The sequence below is a fragment of the Pezoporus flaviventris genome, unplaced genomic scaffold (assembly GCF_033815535.1).
Source record: "Pezoporus flaviventris isolate CSIRO_AGI_PZ_B2104156 unplaced genomic scaffold, CSIRO_AGI_Pfla_v1 ptg000013l, whole genome shotgun sequence".
NCBI classification, from domain to species: domain Eukaryota; kingdom Metazoa; phylum Chordata; class Aves; order Psittaciformes; family Psittacidae; genus Pezoporus; species Pezoporus flaviventris.
This window is the reverse complement of record NW_026892561.1, coordinates 41,545,821-41,566,909: the sequence shown is the minus strand read 5'-3', so window position 1 is coordinate 41,566,909 and position 21,089 is coordinate 41,545,821. Positions and strand designations below refer to the sequence as shown.

The 21,089-nt window shown below is 42.0% G+C and overlaps 1 protein-coding gene across 8 annotated transcripts in view; it reads right to left on the bottom strand.

The window, feature by feature from the left end:
• Window positions 1-21,089, bottom strand: part of DOCK10 (dedicator of cytokinesis 10) — a 161,241-nt gene that overhangs the window by 122,839 nt on the left and 17,313 nt on the right. The window contains exon 1 of one of the 8 annotated variants that reach the window (XM_061453012.1): window positions 7,448-7,752. The exons of 6 other annotated variants lie outside the window; for them this stretch is intronic. In XM_061453012.1, coding sequence (XP_061308996.1) covers window positions 7,448-7,612 — 165 coding nt within the window. In that variant the 5' untranslated portion in view covers window positions 7,613-7,752. Of the gene's footprint in view, window positions 1-7,447; window positions 7,753-21,089 lie in introns of those variants that run through there. One more of the 8 variants, XM_061453015.1, reaches the window with a different exon arrangement.

The following is a 21,089-nucleotide window of genomic DNA, read 5'->3' as shown; positions in this document are numbered from 1 at the left end:
AGCTCTGGGGTCCTAACACAAGAGGGACATAGACCTCCCCAAGTGAGTCCAGAGGAGGCCACAAAGATGATCAGAGGGCTGGAGCACCTCTGCTATGGAGACAGGCTGAGAGAGTTGGGCTTGTTCAGCCTGGAGACCAGAAGATTCACGGGAGACCTTAAAACAGTCTTTCATAGTCTCCCAATAACTTAAGGGGGCCTACAAGAAATCTGGAAGGGACTGTTTACAAGGTCTGTAGTGACAGGACAAGGATGAATGCCTTCAAGTTGGCAGAGGGTAGATTTATATTAGACATTAAGAAAATATTCTTCTCTGTGAGGGTGGTGAGACACTGGAACAGGTTACAGCTGTGGCTGTCCTATCCCTGGCAGTGTTCAAGGCTAGGTTGGATGGGGCTTTGAGCAACCTGGTCTAGTGGAAGGTGTTCCTACCCACGGCAGAGGGATTAGAACTGGATGATCTTTAAGGTTCCTTCCAACCAAAACCATTCTGTGATGCTATGATAACCCATCTCATGTGAGCTATGGACAGCTATACAATTAATGGAAACATCCCATGCTGCCCAAACCCAACTACAGGAGCACACTACCACTTGTGAGCCAAGACACAGAAAAAGACACTATCTCTCCTTCCAGTCAATTTCTGTAGATGTTAACTGACAACCTAGCCCACCCATACAGTCTGGTCAGTATAGTGCCAGGAGCAGTCACAGATCCCATTACCAAAACCTCTCCGTGGGAGGCAAAAGAGAAATTACTTGAACTGAGTAACTGAGTTACAAGTCTGGAACTACTTGTGCAGCCCAAGATGTACAATAAAAATCCCACAGAACATCTCTGAAAATAGACCTAGAAGCTGCTGGTCACAAATACATATATATATATGTATATACATATATATACAAATGTTTTATATTTCAGTCCACAACTACACTGTCCACGGACAGCATGAAACAAAATACCTCTACTAAATTCTGTATGGCATACATTTCAAAGCATTTTCTTGAAGTCTCCAGAACTTCAAGGATATTATTGTGGCTATTTTAGACAGTTCATACTGTGGCTAGCACTTGGCATTTAAATCTATGTTCTCACAAAATCACAGAATCCCAAGGGTTGGAAGGGACCTCAAAAGATCATCTAGTCCACCCCTCCCGCAAGAGCAGGGTAACCTAGAGTACATCACACAGGAACTTGTCCAGGCGGGCCTTGAATATCTCCAACGTAGGAGACTCCACAACCCCCCTGGGCAACCCGTTCCAGTGCTTTTCTTTGTAATTTGTTCAAGTACTTCATATTGTGATAAACACAAGAAAGCAAACATAAATGCAAGATCTGCACTCACGGCTGATTTGGCGTATGAGGGCACTACACCACGTAAAGAGCTTAAGTTTCCTACAACCATAGCTTACTGAATTCCAAAATCCCAAGCCAGTGAGACCACTGTGATCTTTTTCCCAACTCTCCTAACTTCCTCTGCAGGAAGACGCAAAGAGCAAAAATGACCAAGGGAAACATGGAAAGCTGGCATTTGCTACAGCCTATCAGAGCTAGAGCCAAGGAGAACTGCAGACAGAGCATCTCAGACAAAACTGCAACAAATCAAGCATGTGTATGTACAGATTTGTTTATTAATGTGCTTATTATGCAAAGCAGGTGGCCAAAGCTTGAAAAACCTGATGTGGTTTTCTTTTTTCTCCCTTGTGTGTGCGTTTCTCTCTATGCCTGCTTGGCTTTCATTACTTTGTCTTTTTATAGGTCATTTTTCTCCACTCCCAAGATCATTTTGAACATGCATCTTACAATCTGATTTTTATCAAATGCATAAAATCACAAAGCCTTCCCAAAGCACTCCCAAGCACTGCTACTTACAGAGTCTTTTTTGTCTCTGCCCCTTTAATTTATATCCTACACTTTCAGGGAGGCATTGCTTACAAATAAATACCTTGTTTCTACATTTTTTTAACAAAAGATAATAAATTCCTCTTATGTCGGAGGATGTTTTTATCACTTCATTCTTTTGAGTCCACACTCTTCATAAGCTGTCATAAGAATTTGGTTAACAGATTCGTAACAATGTCATTCCACATACTGTTACACCACACACATTGCTCCACCACTAATAAGAAGTGAAAGCAACATAAAATGTTATTGCTCAGAGCACAAAAGTCAGAGAAGATTTGCTCAGTGGAAAAAGGCAGTTTTTAACGTTGTCTCTTTTTAAAACATATGTATACTTTAAATGTTACTGCAACACTCTGAAGGATGAAAACAGAGCCACTTCTTGGGTTCATTCTCAACTGTATTTAAGAAACTATACCCAGAGCCATAGCTGCTGAAGCCAAACCTAAACCAAATATCTTCAAGTGTAGAAGAGCAAATACTGCTCTGAAGATTGACACCGTCCCTCCTACGCTGCCCTGCTGATGACAGTGCCAAGCCCTGCTGACCCCAGGCACCAAAGGGATGAGGCTGGCCATCACTCTGCAGTTACCAGCAGATCTGCTGACCATCAGGCACAGAAGGCAAAGAAGTCACAAAGGTAACAAGAACACTTGCAAAAGTGGCTCTGAATTAGAACTGCATTTTGTGCATTACTACTACTTTTCCACTCTGATGTTAGTAATTTATTCAAACAAAGACCTGTTTCTGTTCCTGCTGAGGCCAAGTGCCAAAGTGGAAGCTGGTTAAAGTCAAAGCTACATATTTTTATTGTTGTTTAAAAAATTATTACACATTGAAGCTTCTGACTTGAACTAAAAGGTATGAATATTCTGAGTACTTCTTTTGAACTTCACAGCCCTGGGCAGTCTGGCTTTCCAAAGACAATCCCTCCTCCAAGACATCAGAGGAAGAGAACACCCTTCTATTCCCAGAGCTGGGCCTCATGCTGACCTCCAAAAGCCACTGCAAGTCCTCCCCATTTGGGTACACACAGACAATCCCATCTACAAAACCAGTAAATTACGAGTCAGAGATCTTGCAATTCTTGGAGTTGCCATCTATTGACAGCACTTAGTATGCATATGGTACAAATTTTCAGTAGGTAAACGTATGCAACTAAAGAAATGAGTGTCCTGAATTATTTCAACTGGAACATAAAATTAACACAGATCATGCAACAAAACTCATGGAATGTAATTCTGGAGTTAAAGGTTAGTATTAGATGAGGGAAAATTCTCAAAGCCATGCTTTTATTGTTTCTACTGCCTTTAGAAGGCTAAAATGACATTTACAAACTAAGTGATCTGAGAAGCAGCCAGGGCAGCGCCCCACCCTCACCTGTATGCCACAGCAGAGCTGTCATCCTGCACCTGTGCAACAAAGCAGGGTCTCCTACTTCTTCTGCAACTGGAAGGAGAAAATCCCTGCAAGCTGTTCTTTTCAGAGATGAAAAACTAACTAGAGTGGTATTGTCACCTTGCTGTGTTCAAGCTGACACATCAGTTCAAGTTATGGTATTTTATTCAAAATGCAAACACGTTACCACATTTTTGTGTGGCTGGCTACCAAGGGCAGGGAGGTGGGGGTAGACAGGAGGATTGCAGCCTCAAATATCACCCTCTGCTCTTATCTTCTACAGAAATCTCAGCTGCCACAGTTCAAAACAAATCACATGAAAGAAAACAATGACCTACTAGATAAAGCTCAAGTTCAAGTCACAAGTTCAAAATGAAAAGCATCATCTTAAACGCTAGTGTCACAACTCCAAACACCAAACAGTACCACTTAACCCCATGTACTAAATTTTCTTCCTTCATGCATCTTCCTCTTTTCCTTTTTCTTGCAGAAACAGCATGTACAGTCATTTGCATTCACTCTACATAGCTTTTCAGTATCTCAAACCTCACCATCTCATGAACTCATGTTGAAAACCAGCTCTTACAGACATACTCTTAAAGGTACAGAAAACAAGAAGATGCAGAGTCACTGAGCACATTAGATGCACAAGTTGAATCAGTTAGAGGTTGTTTGGATACTTTGCATGTATCTGGCAACTCCAAGGACTGTGTCCAAGACATGATGACACACCATTTTGTCACTGACAAAAAAATTCCAGTTTTGTCTTTCAAATATCTCTCCCTGCTCCACGGATCCAGCCAAGATCTAAACTTGATTATTAATCTGTCTTGCCCAAGGATAAAACCAGATTTCTAAACTAACAAACTGAAAAGGAGGGGGAAAAGAAAAATAATCTGTGAATAAACACATCAGTCTTCACTTTCTGCAAGGCCTAGAATGCTAGAAATACCTGCTGTGATGCCTAAAGGTTTCATACTGTGATTAGTAGGTAGTTGTTAAGCAATAGCTGGAGGCTATACTCGGGCTTTTTCCCTTTCTTTTGTCATGGAGTGCACCCATAGCATCTCCCACTTGAAGTGCCACTAGCAAAAGCACAATTCCTAGGAGAATATCCTACAAGAATGCTTCCCTTCAGGGATTAACAAAGGAAAATGGGGCACATCTATAAAGCTGTATACTTACTTGAAGTATTTTAGGGTAGACTGGTGTTCTCTCTGCCTTGGGATTGCTTTCTGCATTAAGACAACATTGAGGTTTTTACTTTTGCTTCACTTGGGACAGATAAACTTGCAAGAACATGCAGCAGAGCCTGGGGACTTAGAAAAGCCATTCCAAAAGGTGGCAGAGTTTATCACCTGAATTCAATACCAAATACTAATACTCTCAGTAAGCAGCTTATTGCCAGTGGCACACAAGCTATGAAGAGAAGAACCATATTATCTGAAGGCATGAATATATAAAATGCGAGACCTTCAGCTGACAGGAGGCCGCAGCCTCTGACAAGTACATCCAGGCATGTCAGTATATTTCAGATGCTCTGTATTTTAGGATTTCCGCACCTCTACTCTTCAGGCACCCCAATCACTCACTGCCTCAGACATGAAAACTCAGTAATCTTGTTGGGACCACTTTAGCTCTTGGCATCTGCACAATGTGCATAATAACGTTGTGAACTAAGCACTCTTTCACTTGTCTACATAGTTGTTTCCACCGTATTATCCAGACATAAACTTCAATAATCTACAACAGACCAAGGGGGAAAATACCAATTAGGACCATAACATATTTTATTAAGGTTCAGTAGCCTCCAGCCCTCTATCATGCTGCTCTTTCAAGTAACATGAATTCTGGTGGAAACAGGGCCATCCATTTCTGCCACCTAAGTACTCTGAAGCAGTGCTTTCTTCTCAACCTGCCAGGTCTCCACATCATTACTAAGCCTAACTGCAAAGCTCAATGGCAAATTATTTTAGATAGTGACATAACTGCTTGTAAATGAAAAGACACAGTAATAATACACATTCAGAAGACAAAGAAGGATGTGTGAGGGAGGACCATTTTTCCAAGCCGTTCCCTGCCCAGAAACTTTCCTCTGAAGTGCCTGCCCTGCACCTACACCAGCCTTGTGACAGGGCCAAACCACTCCTCCTCCTCTTCTCAAAGGGGAGAAAAATGACCCCACGGTTCTCCTGGGGAAGAACAGCACTTTGACAGGACAAATACCAGGGCATTAACTGTTGCTTCAGAAAACAAAGCCCCTGTTACACAATGGGTGGATGTGTTTGAGACGAGGAGGGAATCCCTGAAAGTCCACATCCAGCAGCAAGGAATGGACCATCTGAGCAGCATGACTCCCATTTGGGTGTTGCCAGCTCTGCAAGGTGGTGGACCTTCCACAGCTCCCTCTATGCTGCAGTAAAGCCTCACTTCTCTGAGAGCCCATGGACCTTTGCTGTAGTTCTCGGAGCCCGTTCTCCAAGGATTTACCACACAAAGAACTGTAACTCAAGCTGCTGATAACTGTGTGTGGGTATGGGGAGGTTGGTACATTGTTTGCTGCCACAACACCCAAGACTATCCTTTTCTGCCAAGGACCTAAGCAAGTTGCACAGATGATCCATACTTGGACATGATGCAATTTCTTTCGGGCCCTTCTCACGCCACTATGCTTGAAATTACTACCAGGAAGGAGAAAGTCATTTGTTTAAATATTGTTGGGGTCATTTATTTAACCAATAAATGGAGAAAAAATACAAACAAACAAAAACTCAAAAAAAAGTTTGCTTTACACATAGTGGATTTTAAAGTAAAAGAATCATAGAATCATAGAACAGTTAAGAGTTGGAAAGGACCTTAAGATTATCTAGTTCCAATCCCCCATGGGAAAGAAGATTAAACATCAGCTTCACAATGATGAAATCCATCCCCTTCCTCCTTATGACCGTTAGCCTCCCCATACAGTGGCTAGCACCATCAGCTGATACATAAAGCACCACTTGGACTGGGTACTAGCTACTATAGTTGCCATGACTGCATCACACACCACTCTTTGGGCAGCAATGCTCTATTCAAACCATTGCTAGATCTCATGACAGCTATTAAATTCTCTAATGTTACCATCACCCACTTCGAACTACATGCCCTGTGTGATACAGCTAGACTATCAGAGGGATGAACTTTCGACTTCACCGTAACATACCTTATACCTAGAATTAAAAGAATAAATAAATCTCTACACTTTAATGATACACGCGAGTGTCCTGACAAACTGGCAAAAACACTATTTGCATGTCTTGGTAAAATGTTTTATCAAGTGAGAGTCACACAGTACCAAATCATTGCCACCTTGGATTTAAGCCACTCCAGGGCTCTGGAAATGCTCACTGCGTTATTTGGCAAAGGGCAGTGGTAACTAAGCAGTAAGTATACTCCTTATTCTGAAATAGTGATTTATAATGAGAAATAACCCTGTCACTTATTCCTAATAAGCCTACAGTGCTTATTATATTCCCACCACAAAATAAAAGTTGTCCAATTTAATTCAGAAAGAAAATGATTCTTGAAGACCAAAAGCCTTTCAAAGCCTCTCTTCATTAAAGAATGGAGGCAAGTCACTAAACTGGAAAGCAGTGATCCAGCAAACATTTTACTGCTGCAAACAGTTTACAGGAAAGATATATATGAGTTTATTTTCATATAACTTGATATAAATTCCAACAGCATCCTGGGTGAAAGGGGTTTTTTGTCTTGCTTTTTTTTGCTTTTGAGTTTGTTTTTATGATGAACAGACTTAGTAAACATTTCCTAAGCTGTCTGCTGTTTGGAATTCCAAGTCTGAAATAAAACATAACCACATTACCATCTCCAGTGTTGCCTGTTTCACAAATAGCGACAAACCCCACCAACAATTAACTAACAGAACATTTACTTTATAGAGAGCTTCCATATAGTTCTCAGCTTCACCTATAAAGTAAGATTCCAGTTCTGTTTGACAGAGACAGCAAATCTACCAGCAAAGTAACCTACAGTGACAAATAGCCTGGCAATGCTCTCTCTCTACAACATACATAGGGGAAAAAAATAATCACAGTTAACATCTGTAATGGTAATTCTCCTGCATCTCTGCTGATTAAAGTATACCGTACCATTATGATGAGAGTCCTGGGTCTGCTCATTTCATCATCGCTATCCAGCGGGAGAATTTCATGTGACAACTCCTCTCGCCGTCGTCGCCTGCAGATATGTGGACAGTTCCTCTGTACCACAGAACGAAAGGCTTGGAGCAGAACAATGCTGGCAGCACAACCCATATCTGCATCCTGAAGCCTACAAAATAACTTCTATGTTTATGCTATGTTTGAAAAACAGTGGCTCCTTGTCCCTGAAAACAGACTACAGTGCAGCTGCAGCCAGCTCGCGCTCCAATCACTTCCTTGAGCTCTGATCATCTGATCACAACCAAATAGCTTGGATGCAGACAGAGGAAAGATTTGATCCACTGGAACTGAAACACATGCAATATTACGATGCTTTTCTCTCCCTCTCCCTCCCTTTCTGCTTCTGAATACACACGAGAAAACGTGCTCCCTCTCTTATACAATCAGCTGCCTCCTCTGATTCCAGTTTCATGGAACTGAAAGTATTAAAATTCCTAGTTCAAAAGAGACAGCTGTTCATTAAACACACACAAAGGCATCCACAACAACTGCCAGGATCAGTTTCTTTTTTAAACAGTCATATGTAGCAAAATAGCAAATATCTGGAAATTTATTAGCTCTCATCATCTTTTTAAAATACTTTGCCTTAGGGTGTTTTACCAAAAAAAAAAAATAAAAAAGAGACACATATTTAAGCTCACTGAGGGATCTGTTTAATCTTTTAATTTCTTGCAGTTTTCTGAAGCACAGAGAGCTCATTTGAGTTGTAAATGTAACAAGTGGTGAAAAAGAAATTAAAAAAATAATGCAGAAATGCGGACTGCTTCATCCAGCTCATGCTAAAATAGCTGTGGCTCAATGAGAAACAGCAGTGTGCAGCTCTGAAATGCCTTTCAATAGTGTAGTTGTTGTGTGTTCCCACACATGCGTGCCTTCTGCAGAGTAATACATTTTTACATCTACATAGGAGGCTTGTGTTGAGAAGGGTCCCTGCTGACGGGGTCTCACACTGAACCAAACGCTGATGACCTTCCAAGAAGGGTAAGAGGAAAGAAGTTTAGTGCTTTATCAATTGGGATCCAGGCAGCAAGAATCAGCTGCCGATCAGGCAGTCAGCAGAAACAACTTGACTTCCTGGCTCCTGCCTGACAAGTCATTCAAAAAGCAGGCAGGGATGCTTAGCAATCACATGACTGACCTGGAAACACAGCAAGCATTAATGGTAGAGTGTGTAAGATAATAGCACTTGAGAGGAAGTTAGCACTAAAAATATCTACAGAAAATGGATTTCTCTTACACATTAGGAAAACTAAGAATTTCCAATAGGGTTTCCAGAGAAGCTGCTTTTAAGCTAATATGTATAACTTTATTACACATGCACCCAAAACTGTATTTACCTTGCATCAAAAGGCTTTTGATTTCTAATGAAGGCCATGAAAGTTTTGGCATCAATTCCCATGGGGACATAAGCAACCTTATAATGTCTGCTAATGAGATCTTTGTAAATAATACTCCTCCTCACAATCTCAATCAGGAATTGCACTGAAAACATTCCATGGAAATACTTTCCTCTGAGCTTGATTAGGGCTTAATTGCTCAGCGATCTGGCAAAAGACATCATTTTAATTAAAGCATTTGCCAGAAAATCTAAATCTTTGAAATTTGTCCTTTGAATGCAACAATCTCACTGCCATTATTTCTTGCCCTTGTTTCTTTAGAGTAAACTGCTTTGAGGGTATATAGAAAATATCTAGCAGCACTGGTAGGCAAAACACGAGCTCACCCACAGATCTGCCAATGGACCTACCTGGCTCTTCCCCTTGGATCTCACCAGGCACAGACTTCACACAATTACATGATGTCCCTGCCTATCCACCAGCACACCCTGCAGAGGGGCCTCATATCATGCTTGTTAGTTTGGCTTCTCTAATGCAATTACAAGAGTGCAGTGGCACAGCTGGGTAGTTTCTACACCAAATCAGCAATCCTGCCTGCTGTCACTGCTATTGTTTATGTTTTCATCAGTCCCCTGCCTACTCCAGAATTGCGACCGACACTTTGGCCACACAAAAGATGCACTTGGCAGCTGGGAGACCTACATTCCTACTCTAATTCCACCAGCAGCAATATGGGCCTGGATAACGTCTGTTGCTGGCTGTTATGGCAACTGCTCTGCTACCTTGGGGGGTTCTAATGCATCTCCTGTCTGTCTGTACAGCATCTTCTTTTACTCACCAGCATTCAGCTGGGAGAGCTGGCAGGGGTTTTATGAAATTTGGTTTCCATAGCAGAGCCCAACTCTGCTGCATGCATGCATGCACACATACATGGAACAGCACCCCAGGGCTTGCCCCAAAGCTTTGCTTCACTCTCAGCGAAGAATCCCATCCGTTTCAGTGGTCTTTGGATTGAACAATTCTCTGTCAGTGGCCCTTGGATTGAACTATTCTCTGTCAGTGGCCCAAGTGATTTCATTACAATTATTTGTAATTAAGTTATTATTAGATACAAGTAGGAATGACATAATCTTGGCGTTTCATCTTTTGGGAGAGAAAGATGACACTTAGTCCAAAAAAACGTAAACAAGCCAAAGCCAGCTAAAAGTAGCCTCCAGGCCTTGATCACAATTCAAGAACTGAAAAAGCAGTTATGGCACAGGGGAAAAGAAACCACTGAAGAGCTAAAACCCCCCTTCTGTTTTAAGGCAATTTCACAGAAGCATGAGCTATCACTGGAAAGTGCCTGGACTCACACACAGTACCAACAGCCTTGTTTTTAGACGAAGGGATGTTAGCATACATTATGTTTATATATCGACTATCAACAGTGTTAGCGACATTTACAGTGAAGCATCAAGCACTATTTTGTATTAATTAGCACTTTAATCCAGACACTGAATTCAGTGAAACCCCCTGGAAGCAAAATACTCCTTTGTATAAGCAATTCCTGAATTCCCCATTACAAAGACTTTGGCAACAAGTTAGGCTAATGAGTATCCACATTGGAAGACATCCATCTTCTGCCCACTCTCACTCCATTCTTAACCACCACTCATTTCAGCTATGCTAAGTAGCCGTGTTAACACCGGCATGATGGTTTAAAGGAACAGGATGGGAAGCAGAACACTAAAAGGTACCTCAATGGAAAAACAACAGTAACAAAGAATTGGAGAGGCAAAACAGTTGTTTTAACCCAGATGACTTCAGTGACCCAGTCCTTGGCAACTCCAAGGGCTGGGTCTGTGCAGCAGTAAAGCTGTGCAAGAGCAGAAGTGGGTCTCATTTGCCATGTCTTACAAAGTCTGCACTAAGAAAGCAGAGTTCAGAGGCACCCTTGAGCTGACAGTTACCCATTATCTGGCCTCAGCTTCCACATGAAACAGATGCCATCACTGGAAATGGACAGCCAGGGCCTGAAGAGGTAAACTGTCTCTAGCAGGCAGTGTGTGGCAGAGAGCAAACCCCTTCTCTTTCAAGCCCTGAGTTATTTCTCTTCTGCAATTTTCCTGCACTTCTGTTTCTGCACACCGCAAGACTTTCTAAAGGTGCTACCAAACATTTTCTAACACTCCTATTTCATGCCTCCTTAGCACACCACATTAAAAACATTTCTTTCCTTCCCCCAGCTTTCTTTATTCCATTAATGTTCCTTTCTCTTTGTGACATCTGAATTCATGTCATCTGAATAAACAGGATATAACCTATTGGTATGCTGGTCTTCAGCTGAGGGTTTCAAACAGGAAGAGAGAAAGGCAGTTCTTGGAGGAGATCCTTTAGTGAGAAGGTGACTTTTCAAATGAAACACTGATTCTTCCTTCCAACCCTGGATGGGGCTGCAAAGAGAATGGCTGCAGGTTAGAACCTTTTGCCCACCTGTCAAGATGGCATGCACCCTTCTCCAGAAGACAAGCCCTCCTCCCCAAGATGTGCTTGTGTGACAGGCACTGAGAAGTTTCACAGAAGCTTTTGAAGCATGATGATCCTAAAGTAGCAATGACAGGTGACTGCAGGAGCCACCCACAAAAACAGGAACACCCCTAGAACTGCTTACAACAGTCTGGTCAGTCTGGCCCACAAAAGCCCCAAGCCATCAACAGGGACTAAAGACAGCATGACAGTACAAATACCAAGAGCAGCATTGTTGCAGATAACACTCATGCCACCATTATGACTTACTAAAGGATGCCCGAGTATCCAGCTGAGCAAGGTACTCACTATTATAAATCAGATTTATACAAACTTACTGTCACAGAGAGCAACCTGTTGGCACTCTGAAGCTGGCTCACAGGACAATTTACCTAAACTTTAACTGGGTAATAAACTGGCAAAACAATGTCCACTCACTGAAAATCCTTCATCAGAGATAGTGCAAAACTTTGCCAGGTGAGCTATTTCCCTCGCATAACTCAATCAGAAATAGCTTGGGACAGTTCTAGTCCAGGTGATGTTCTGGTGCACACTGACATGCACAGCAGTTGGCTGAGCACATCTGGAGTTAGACCTCCCTGCAAGCCCCGACTGTTTTAAAGCATGAAATGTTCTCTCGGAAGAGTAGAGCAAGTCTTTCATTATCTCCAGGATATTCTATGTGAGTTACTATTCAGCATACATCATTCTGGGACAGATGATGAGTAGCTCCCAACAACACATAAGCAACGTGGCCAGTGACCATCACCTGCAGTTCTACACATAGACCCAAAGTTATGGTAAAAATTCTGTTAAGGTGTAGCCTATACAATTAGCAGGCAAGCACTTCCAGCAAGATAAAACAAAACCATGGTCTCTGCCTTGACAGAGATTAGGGTCACTCACATTTTGGTGTGCTACTGCGTCATCTCTGCACATTATCCCACATCACCCTTCCAAAACAAAAATAGCTGACAGACATAATCTTCTTAGCAAAGTGAATTTCCCTCAGAGACAAAGGTCCTTGTTTCCAGTATTTGTTCTCATAAAGACTTGGATGCAGAGGAAAAGGAAAGCAAAGGGAGAAAAATGTACACAAGTTTGAAAGTCTTTAAGCTTTGCTACTTCAAAACACACTGTGGAATCCTAACCATCCTCCAAGGAACCAGCACCAAGACCCAGATTAAACAGATGAAGTACTCTAAGAGGTAGTCTTCATGGCAGTCTGCTTGATGACAGAAGCCTTTGTTTGGTTGATACGTTGGAGGGAAGGAATGCCATCCAGAGGGACCTTGACACGCTTGTGAGGTGGGCTGATGCCAACCTCATGAAGTTTAACCATGCCAAGTATAAGGTCCTACACCTGGGTTGGAGCAAGCCCAGGAACAGCTACAGGTTGGGCAGAGAAGAGATTCAGAGCAACCCTGCGGAGAAGGACTTGGGGGTGTTGGTTGATGAGAAAATGAACATGAGCCAACAGTGTGCACTTGCAGCCCAGAAAGCCAACCGTATCCTGGGCTGCATCAAAAGGAGCGTGACCAGCAGGTTGAAGGAGGTGATCTTGCCCCTCTACTCTGCTCTTGTGAGACCTCACCTGGAGTATTGTGTGCAGTTCTGGTGTCTTCAACATAAAAAGGACATGGAACTGTTGGAACAAGTCCAGAGAAGGGCCACGAGGATGATCAGGGGACTGGAGCACCTCCCGTATGAAGACAGCTGAGGAAGTTGGGGCTGTTCAGCCTGGAGAAGAGAAGGCTGCGTGGAGACCTCATAGCAGCCTTCCAGTATCTGAAGGGGGCCTACAGGGATGCTGGGGAGGGACTCTTCATTAGGGACTGTAGGGGCAGGACAAGGGGTAACGGGTTAAAACTTAAACAGGGGAAGTTTAGATTGAATATAAGGAGGAAATTCTTTCCTGTTAGGGCGGTGAGGCACTGGAATGGGTTGCTCAGGGAGGTTGTGAATGCTCCATCCTTGGCAGTGCTCAAGACCAGGTTGGACGAAGCCTTGGGTGAGATGGTTTAGTGTGAGGTGTCCCTGCCCATGGCAGGGGGGTTGGAACTAGATGATCTTAAGGTCCTTTCCAACCCTAATTATTCTACGATTCTACGATTAATGTGCCTCCTTTTCCTTGCACATCTTATGCCTAAGGAACAGTATAAACTTAGATCTTTCAATGCACTTTTTCTAATGGCTGTGTCCTTAAACCAACACAGCAGATACCACATTACAGTGGCATATCTCACTGCCACAGAGGCAGCATTTCCAGTACTAGCTGCTGTTCGCTGTCTACTTCCTGATTGGTAGTGGAAGTCTGGGAGACCATGAGAATCTATCTTGAGGAGCTGCCCCATCTTCTCTTCCAACACAGTTATGTACCAAAGCTTGCACATGCACCTCAGTGGCCTACAAGAGACTGTGCAGTGTCAGGCTGAAGCAGTGCCATCACACGCTTTGAGGAAGAGGAAAAAAAAAATAAGCGTTAAAGCATACAGGATGATCACACACCTATCTCAAAGAAAACTTATGCACTTATTAAAAATAGTTAATTATGAGAAACGCTAAGGTTTCATTGTTTCTAAGCCAGTCAGAAGTACACAGGCTTTGTATTTCTTTAGTTTCTACCAGCTGCTCCTTAGTGACTTGGGAAAGCAGGCATTTACTGCAGTAACTGGTCAGTACAGCTCCTGAATGACACACAGCTTTTTTTCTGTCTTGAAATTTTATCTCCTTCTCATGAACTAGCCTTGACCAACACAAGCAATTCTTACCTGTACTAAATTACAGTCGATGCAAACTGCCTAATGAGTAGCATATGGTTATAGCTATACAAGAGGGGTTTAAATCATTGAACTACCTAATTTTATTTCTTCTTACCTTACAGCAGCAATGCTTACATCAGGGCAACATCCCCAGTGCTGCCACAAAACCCGTTGCAATGCCACTTGGCTACAAGCTAGAGAGCGGAAAGTGAGCGTATGGCACCCTCTAGGGAGTAGTACATGAAAGACAAATCCACCTCCACACTCGGCTTTCCTCACTGGGTACGAGAAGTAACACGGTTCAAATAACTGTGTTTATAAAATCTCCTCTTTCCATTAGGAGGAAAATTAAGAGAAAAAAATAATAAAAATCAATGGTACTATCCAAACCCCTTAAAAATTAGTCAGATGTTCTTCACCATAGCTAGGGAGACAGCACAAAGAAGGGCTGCAGGATTAGGATTGCTGTTTGTCTCACCTTTGAAAACACTGCATGGTTCACATTGACTGATGAGTTACGCAGAGACTTACCTTTAAAAACAAAGAAGCGACCACTGCCTGTGCAGCACAGTGCTATATGCGGCACAGAAAGAGGGAGCAGGCTACGAGAACGTGTGTCTGCTCAAAGAGCAGCCTTGTGCAAATCCTGCCTGCGTGCTACCCATACCGCAGGGTGCTCAACAGGGGACCCATACCCAGAACAGGGAGCCCAGCAAGGGCTGTACAATTGTTCTTACAACTCTGCAGTTTCTTGACTTAACCTGCTGAAAATGGAAACCACGATGTACGGGCATGGGGGGAAATAAAGGTCTGACAACCACAGAAACGGGTTCTCAGTGACTGTGTGTGCTAATGCTTTTCTCAACATTGCATTTCTCTTTCATGTTGATATCTGGTGAAAAGTATTATACTCAAGTTGAGTGGTGTGCTCTTTATTACTACCACACTGTACGTGGCCAAAATGCAGAGGTTTTCCTCTTAGATCCTACAGCAGTTTATTAATGGCAACACAACATATTGCAACCATTTAGCAGACAAGGAAACAGAGACAAAATGACAAAAAAGACTGAAGTAAGGACTTGCAACAGGCCAATGACAGAAGTTAACCCTGAAGGGGTTTCTCAAATTACTATCCTCATTAAAAAGTGAAATAAACATATAACTTGCATGCAAATAGTGGACACATTCTTATTTCCAACTCAGATGAGTGATTTCTCATTTTGACAAGTAGTTTTCCACAATTAAAGACTCCCTGAGATCAATGGGATTAATCTCCAGTCTTAGACTAAGCAAAATGGGAGAATGGTACTGTACAGGCAGTGATTAAAATCTCTTTATTTCAGCGCACTTCAGTGGCTTCTGGATCTAGCACTTATTATTCTAAAGAGTTGTGGTTTCCTTCAACATGTAACAGTAAAAATAAATATTTAACTTCACACCAGGAAAAATTACAACTTCTCAGGCAAATGTTTGTTTTTTAAAAGAACTTTTATTGTGACGTAAAACTAGAGGAGCATTAGCTGGAGCTACCCAAATTCATCCTTTCTCTGGCACAGTGTTAAACAAAACCCATGTAGTAAGATAAACTTTAGGAATATTTTTCACCACAATTTACAAATAAGGCTGGGCTCACACTTTTGAAGAGAAGAATTTACAAATAAGCCACAATAGAAAAATAACAGGAACTGCCCCATTGGCTCTCATAAAGAACTGGTAGAAAATTATTACCCTCTTTCAGAAAGATCCACGTTCAACTTGCACACAACCTCTTACACAGCATTATCAGCAGCTGGTCCTGAAGTTCCAAAAGAATTCCACTTCACCAACCCAATGGGAGAGAATCTGAAAACCAAAATTGGCATGGAGAAAAAAGAAAAACAAAAACCAAAACCAACCAAGCACACTAGCCTGTATTTACTCCAATTTGTTATTTATTGTGACAGATGTTACAGGTCTGTTACCTTGTCAAGGTCCAAGATTTCTGTAACATGCAAAAACTCCAAATACTTTTGTCTAGATTTTTCACAAATTAATTTTAAAGAGTGAAGCACTCTCAGATACATGGAAAGTGTTCCCACACAAGAGCAAGTTCATTGTCTGTCTGCTACCCTGGCACCAGCCCTTTCACTTACAGAGATACTGCAAAGAGAAATGAGCAGCTCCAGGGTTCTGGGAGGAATGTCCCTCAGCCCATTCTCCCAGTGGCACACTGCATGATTCTAACAGAAGTCACTGTCCACTAATGAGGTTTTAAGAATAATGTGGGTTTGGATGAGGTGCCATTTGTACAGCAATGTTCTCTATGTTAAATGGCCTGAATATGGGTTGAATAGCACAGTGGTTTAATGAACTACCCCTTCTCCTCTAAAATGTGATCAAAACCCTACCAACCTACCAAAGACCTACTGTAGAAACTCTCACTGACAGCAACACACTTTGGACAAGAGCCACAAAAATCTGTTTCACTGACCTCTATCGCCAAGTGTGCAACCTAGTCTCTCTTCCTTGTCACAGTCCAAAATTAGTACTTTCCAAATACAGGCTAGAAATACAAAACAAGAACAAATAGAGAGACCCTATAGAGTTACTTATAGACCTTACAGAGTTACCCTACTTACTTACAGAGTTACCCTATAGACCCAGATAGAGTTACTTTCAAAAAGACACCACCGAAATCTGGAGTAAAGCAGAATATTAGGACAGTGATATCTTATTAGAAAAAGCACCTTATTCCAATCTGCCTCCAGCCCAAGTCAATGACATCTTTCTACTTGCAACCCAGCTAAGAACAGATAACAAAAAATAGAACTGCTTCATAACCAGAATACTTCCAGCCTCTAGCTCTTTGAAAGCACATTTCTTTTTTAGCAGACAAGAGAGCCTGCAAGGGAAGGTATCTCTTGGCTTGCTCCTATCTACTCATACACTCCTTTACTTTCCAAACAACTAATTTGAGTAGGAAAATATGCACATTTGAGGTAGGAGTTTAAATGAGATAAATTAATTCTTCCTTTTAATGTTTCTCATATTGTTTAACAAAGAAAAACATTAACTGCTTACCATCAAGAAGCAGCGGAACTGTATACTAAATGAATGGGTCAGGCTTCATGCACAAATCCTAACTACTTACACGAGACACAGGCATTACCAGATAATCTAGAGAAGCAGGATTCTATCAATGGCACATGAACACAGGGTAAAAACAGTTGAGAGCTAGAGTGTGGCACTTCGTGGCAGCCTGGATGTCAAGGAACAGCCACAAGCAAGATGGAGAAGACACAAGACTTTTTTCTGTCCCTTCACTGGGACTCTGAAGTCCACACACACAATTTCACCAGCTTCACATACCCATACTCTCAGTGTCTACCAGGAATCACAGTAACTTTTTCTCCAGCACATCACTGCATCTTATGCAGAGACAGTTAACTTAGAGAGCATCTCCTCCTAGGTCACAGCTTTCCAGCACAGTCTCCTATTCTTTAGTATGTCAGCATTTATAACCTGGTTACACTGGCTCATCTCCTGCCTCCCAGTTTTGGTACCCTTCCTCTTTCTCCCAGAAGCCAGACTGACAGGGCAAGAGTATTATCCAACACCTTCTGCCTCTGAGTCAAACTATGCATGTGATAGCAATCAGCCACAAATCTTACCTGGCTCTGCACATGCTGTTCCTAGGAGGCTTTAGGATTTTCAAGCCAAGAAACCCCTTTCCAGTCTCCACAAGAACAATAGGCTGTCCCAGGGAGCCAGGAGTTTAGCTGTGTAAAGCATTTGAGGTGAATTTAATAAACTCTTGATTCAAAACATCAAATGTCTTGAAGAGTTTCTACTGCAAGCTGGGAGTTCAGCAGGTGAAAATAAAGGGGGAAGAGCTGGAAGCAGTGGCCAGTGCCAAAACGATCAACTACTAATATGACACTGCTATGAACACAATTCCATGTAGATATAAAGCAAGGTGTCTCTAGCAAAGGTTGATGCGTCTGGTTCTCAGATACCAAGTACAAGTCCACTGACACACTGCATCGAGTCCTGTGCAATATCAGCAAGACAGACTGAAGCTGGAGGACCTATGAGGAAATGCTGGGAAAATTATGTTTGTCCATGCTTAAGAAATGAAGGTGTACGGAAAATCTTGCTGGCCTGTACCGTACCTAGCAGTAGGCTATAGAGCAGATACTCTTCTTGGAGATACACTGGCAGAGGATGAGACACAGTGAAGAGAATACAATGGGGCAAATTCCGATTAAATACAATACAATAAGTTTTCACCATGAAGGGCAGTCAAATTCTGGAACAGGCACCACAGGGACTGCGGGATCTCCATCCTTGCGGAGTCTCAACACTTGACTGGACAAGGGCTTGAGCAACCTTATTTAGTTGGAATTGCTTTGAGAAGGGAGCTGGAATCGACAACCATGAGAAGTTTTGTCCAAACGAAGCTATTCCATGACTGTGTAAGAACCCAGCTTGCTCAGCCGAGCAAACCAAAGCCTGAATTTGTGCCCTGTCTGGGAGAGCCGTAAACACAACCGAAGCGGAAGAGCTACTTAAGCCAAAGGCTAACACAAAGACAAGAACAAGAGGCTACAAACTGGCCATTTAGGCCATTACAAATTCACTTTGCAGAAGGCTCTGTTCCTAACCTAACAGAAGCGAGCAAAAGAGGCCCCCAATCAGGCGTCTTTCAACTCCAAGTCAGCTGTATAATCCCTCTTTATTATTTCAAGGCAATTTCACTTTGAGGCAGGCTTCATATGCAGAGAGTTCAGCCAGGAGCAAGGAAGCAAAAGGAACAATCTCATTCAATTTCCGAGCATAAGCTTCTACAGCTGCAAAGTGGAAAATGAGGCACAAAATGTGGATAAAGTAAGAAAAGAAACGCAAAGTAAAATTTGTATATACAGGGGCCAGCAAAAACTGTGTTGTCTCAGGCGCTGGTGTCCCATCATCTCACTCCCCCAAACAGAGCAGCTGCAGAGGTATCATTTTATCTGACAGGAAAGATCCCACAAGAAGAATATGGATTATTTCCACAAGCAGTATAATAATGTGGCTTCAGATTCTTTTTTACCTTAGTAGGGCCAAGAATCCAATGGCTGTTTTCCCCAAAATAAAGCAACTAGAAATCAGGACCCTGAAGCATTTTTAGGCTAAAAATATTAAGGAAAGGTTGGGGGGTTTTTTTTGTTTGTTTGGTGGTGTTTTTAAAGATTGCTCAAAACAAAACCCCAAACCTGATAGGTCCAGGGGGAGCAAACCAAGCAGCCCTTCCCTGTCTGATCATGTCATATATAGCCTAACCATAATACTTCTGGGGCTAAAGCACACAGGACAAAACACGAATTTCTACACAGAAATCCACCTACACAGAATTCTGCTGGCATAAACATCAGCCTCCACAAGAGAAGCCATTTCACAGAAATGGGATCTGTAGGTGTGTCAGGCCAGCTACTATCATACAACAGAAGTTATTCTCTTGATTACAATGGGGTTTTCATTAGCCCCAAAACGTTTCCTTTCTTAGCACATCTAGAACCTCAGGGGGCGCTCATATCCCCACTCCTTTTGTACTAGCTAGAGAGTCCAAGTTGCATAACAGAGCAGGGAGACCACCCATATAACAGCATGCAAAACCCACAAGGTCCCTCAGACCAACAGTCCTCAGCGAGATGTAGTAGCCCTTTCAGAGAGGATACACCTGAAACAACTGATACCCAGCTCCTATGCTACCTCTCATGCCCCATTTAAAAAAGTACCTGAAAACCACAGTTTTTTCCCTTATCACCATGGAAAAGAAAAAGCATCCCAAAAGACAAAACAAAACACATCCTGCACTTGTTAGAAATTATCTTGGGGTTTCTTTTACAGCACAATAATTTGGTCACTATATCAGACCAAGTAACAGCTATTTTAGCATCTAAATGAGCTACATTGTGGTGTTCTGTCCCCTGGAGAGCTTTTCTGTGCAACATGTGTTTTTCGTTTCATGTCTCTTTGTCAGAGTTTCACTCCCTTTCTTTTACATGAACTCCAGAAGAGAACAACATCGTACAAAACCCCAAAATAACAAACCTGTGTTGCTGGTATCAATTAGCATTCACATCCACAAGGGTCTTTATTCTACTAAGTACAAAATTAGCAAAACCAGCCCAACTACAAGTTGTTTGGTCTGTGTTTGTTAAGATGTAACACAGTCTCTAAAAACATATGTCTTCTGGTTGGTATTTCAGGGAAAAAAAATCTTTAGAAGAATAATATTTTGATTAGTAACATGTGTGTTTTGAAAGATTAAAACTGAAGTCCAAAGGAGATTAAAATATGGGTAGAAACTATGAGCTACATACACATATGTGCAAAGAGTTTTCATTCTCACCGGTTGAAATGTCTGGTTGCAAGTCATTTGTTTTTATTATTAAAGTCTTAATCATATCTGCTGTGGAGCTGTTTTATTTTTCAATTAACTGATATTGATAAAAAAATCCTTTTCTTGTAGAACCACTTCAGACTACTGAAAAGAACAAAAAGCTGATCTCGTATATAAGAGAATTGATGTCATTCTCTATTTTATCATGACACATCTCAACAGAACTTCCAAGGGATCCTAGTAGTTTTACATAGTACCCAAACATTGACCTCTTCTTTATTTAGTCTTCCAGGACTTCTCAACGCCAGCAGGAAACACAGAACAAAGCAGTCAGACAGTGCTTTTCAAGAATTAGCCATTATTTACACTTACAAACGTATTGATTCATTTCAGGGAAGCAGGCAGTTCTCTCATTGTGCTGAACATGCAATTAGAGATTTAAATAGATGACCCACTTCCTGGACCACCCCCTTGCTGTTTTGCTGGCAGCTGGGCATTCAACAGGCTTATGTTCCTAAGTAGCTCCAGCTGAAAAAGTGCAAATTCGCAAGTAAATAATTTCAATGTTACAGACTGAATGCTGGAACTGTAACCCTGAA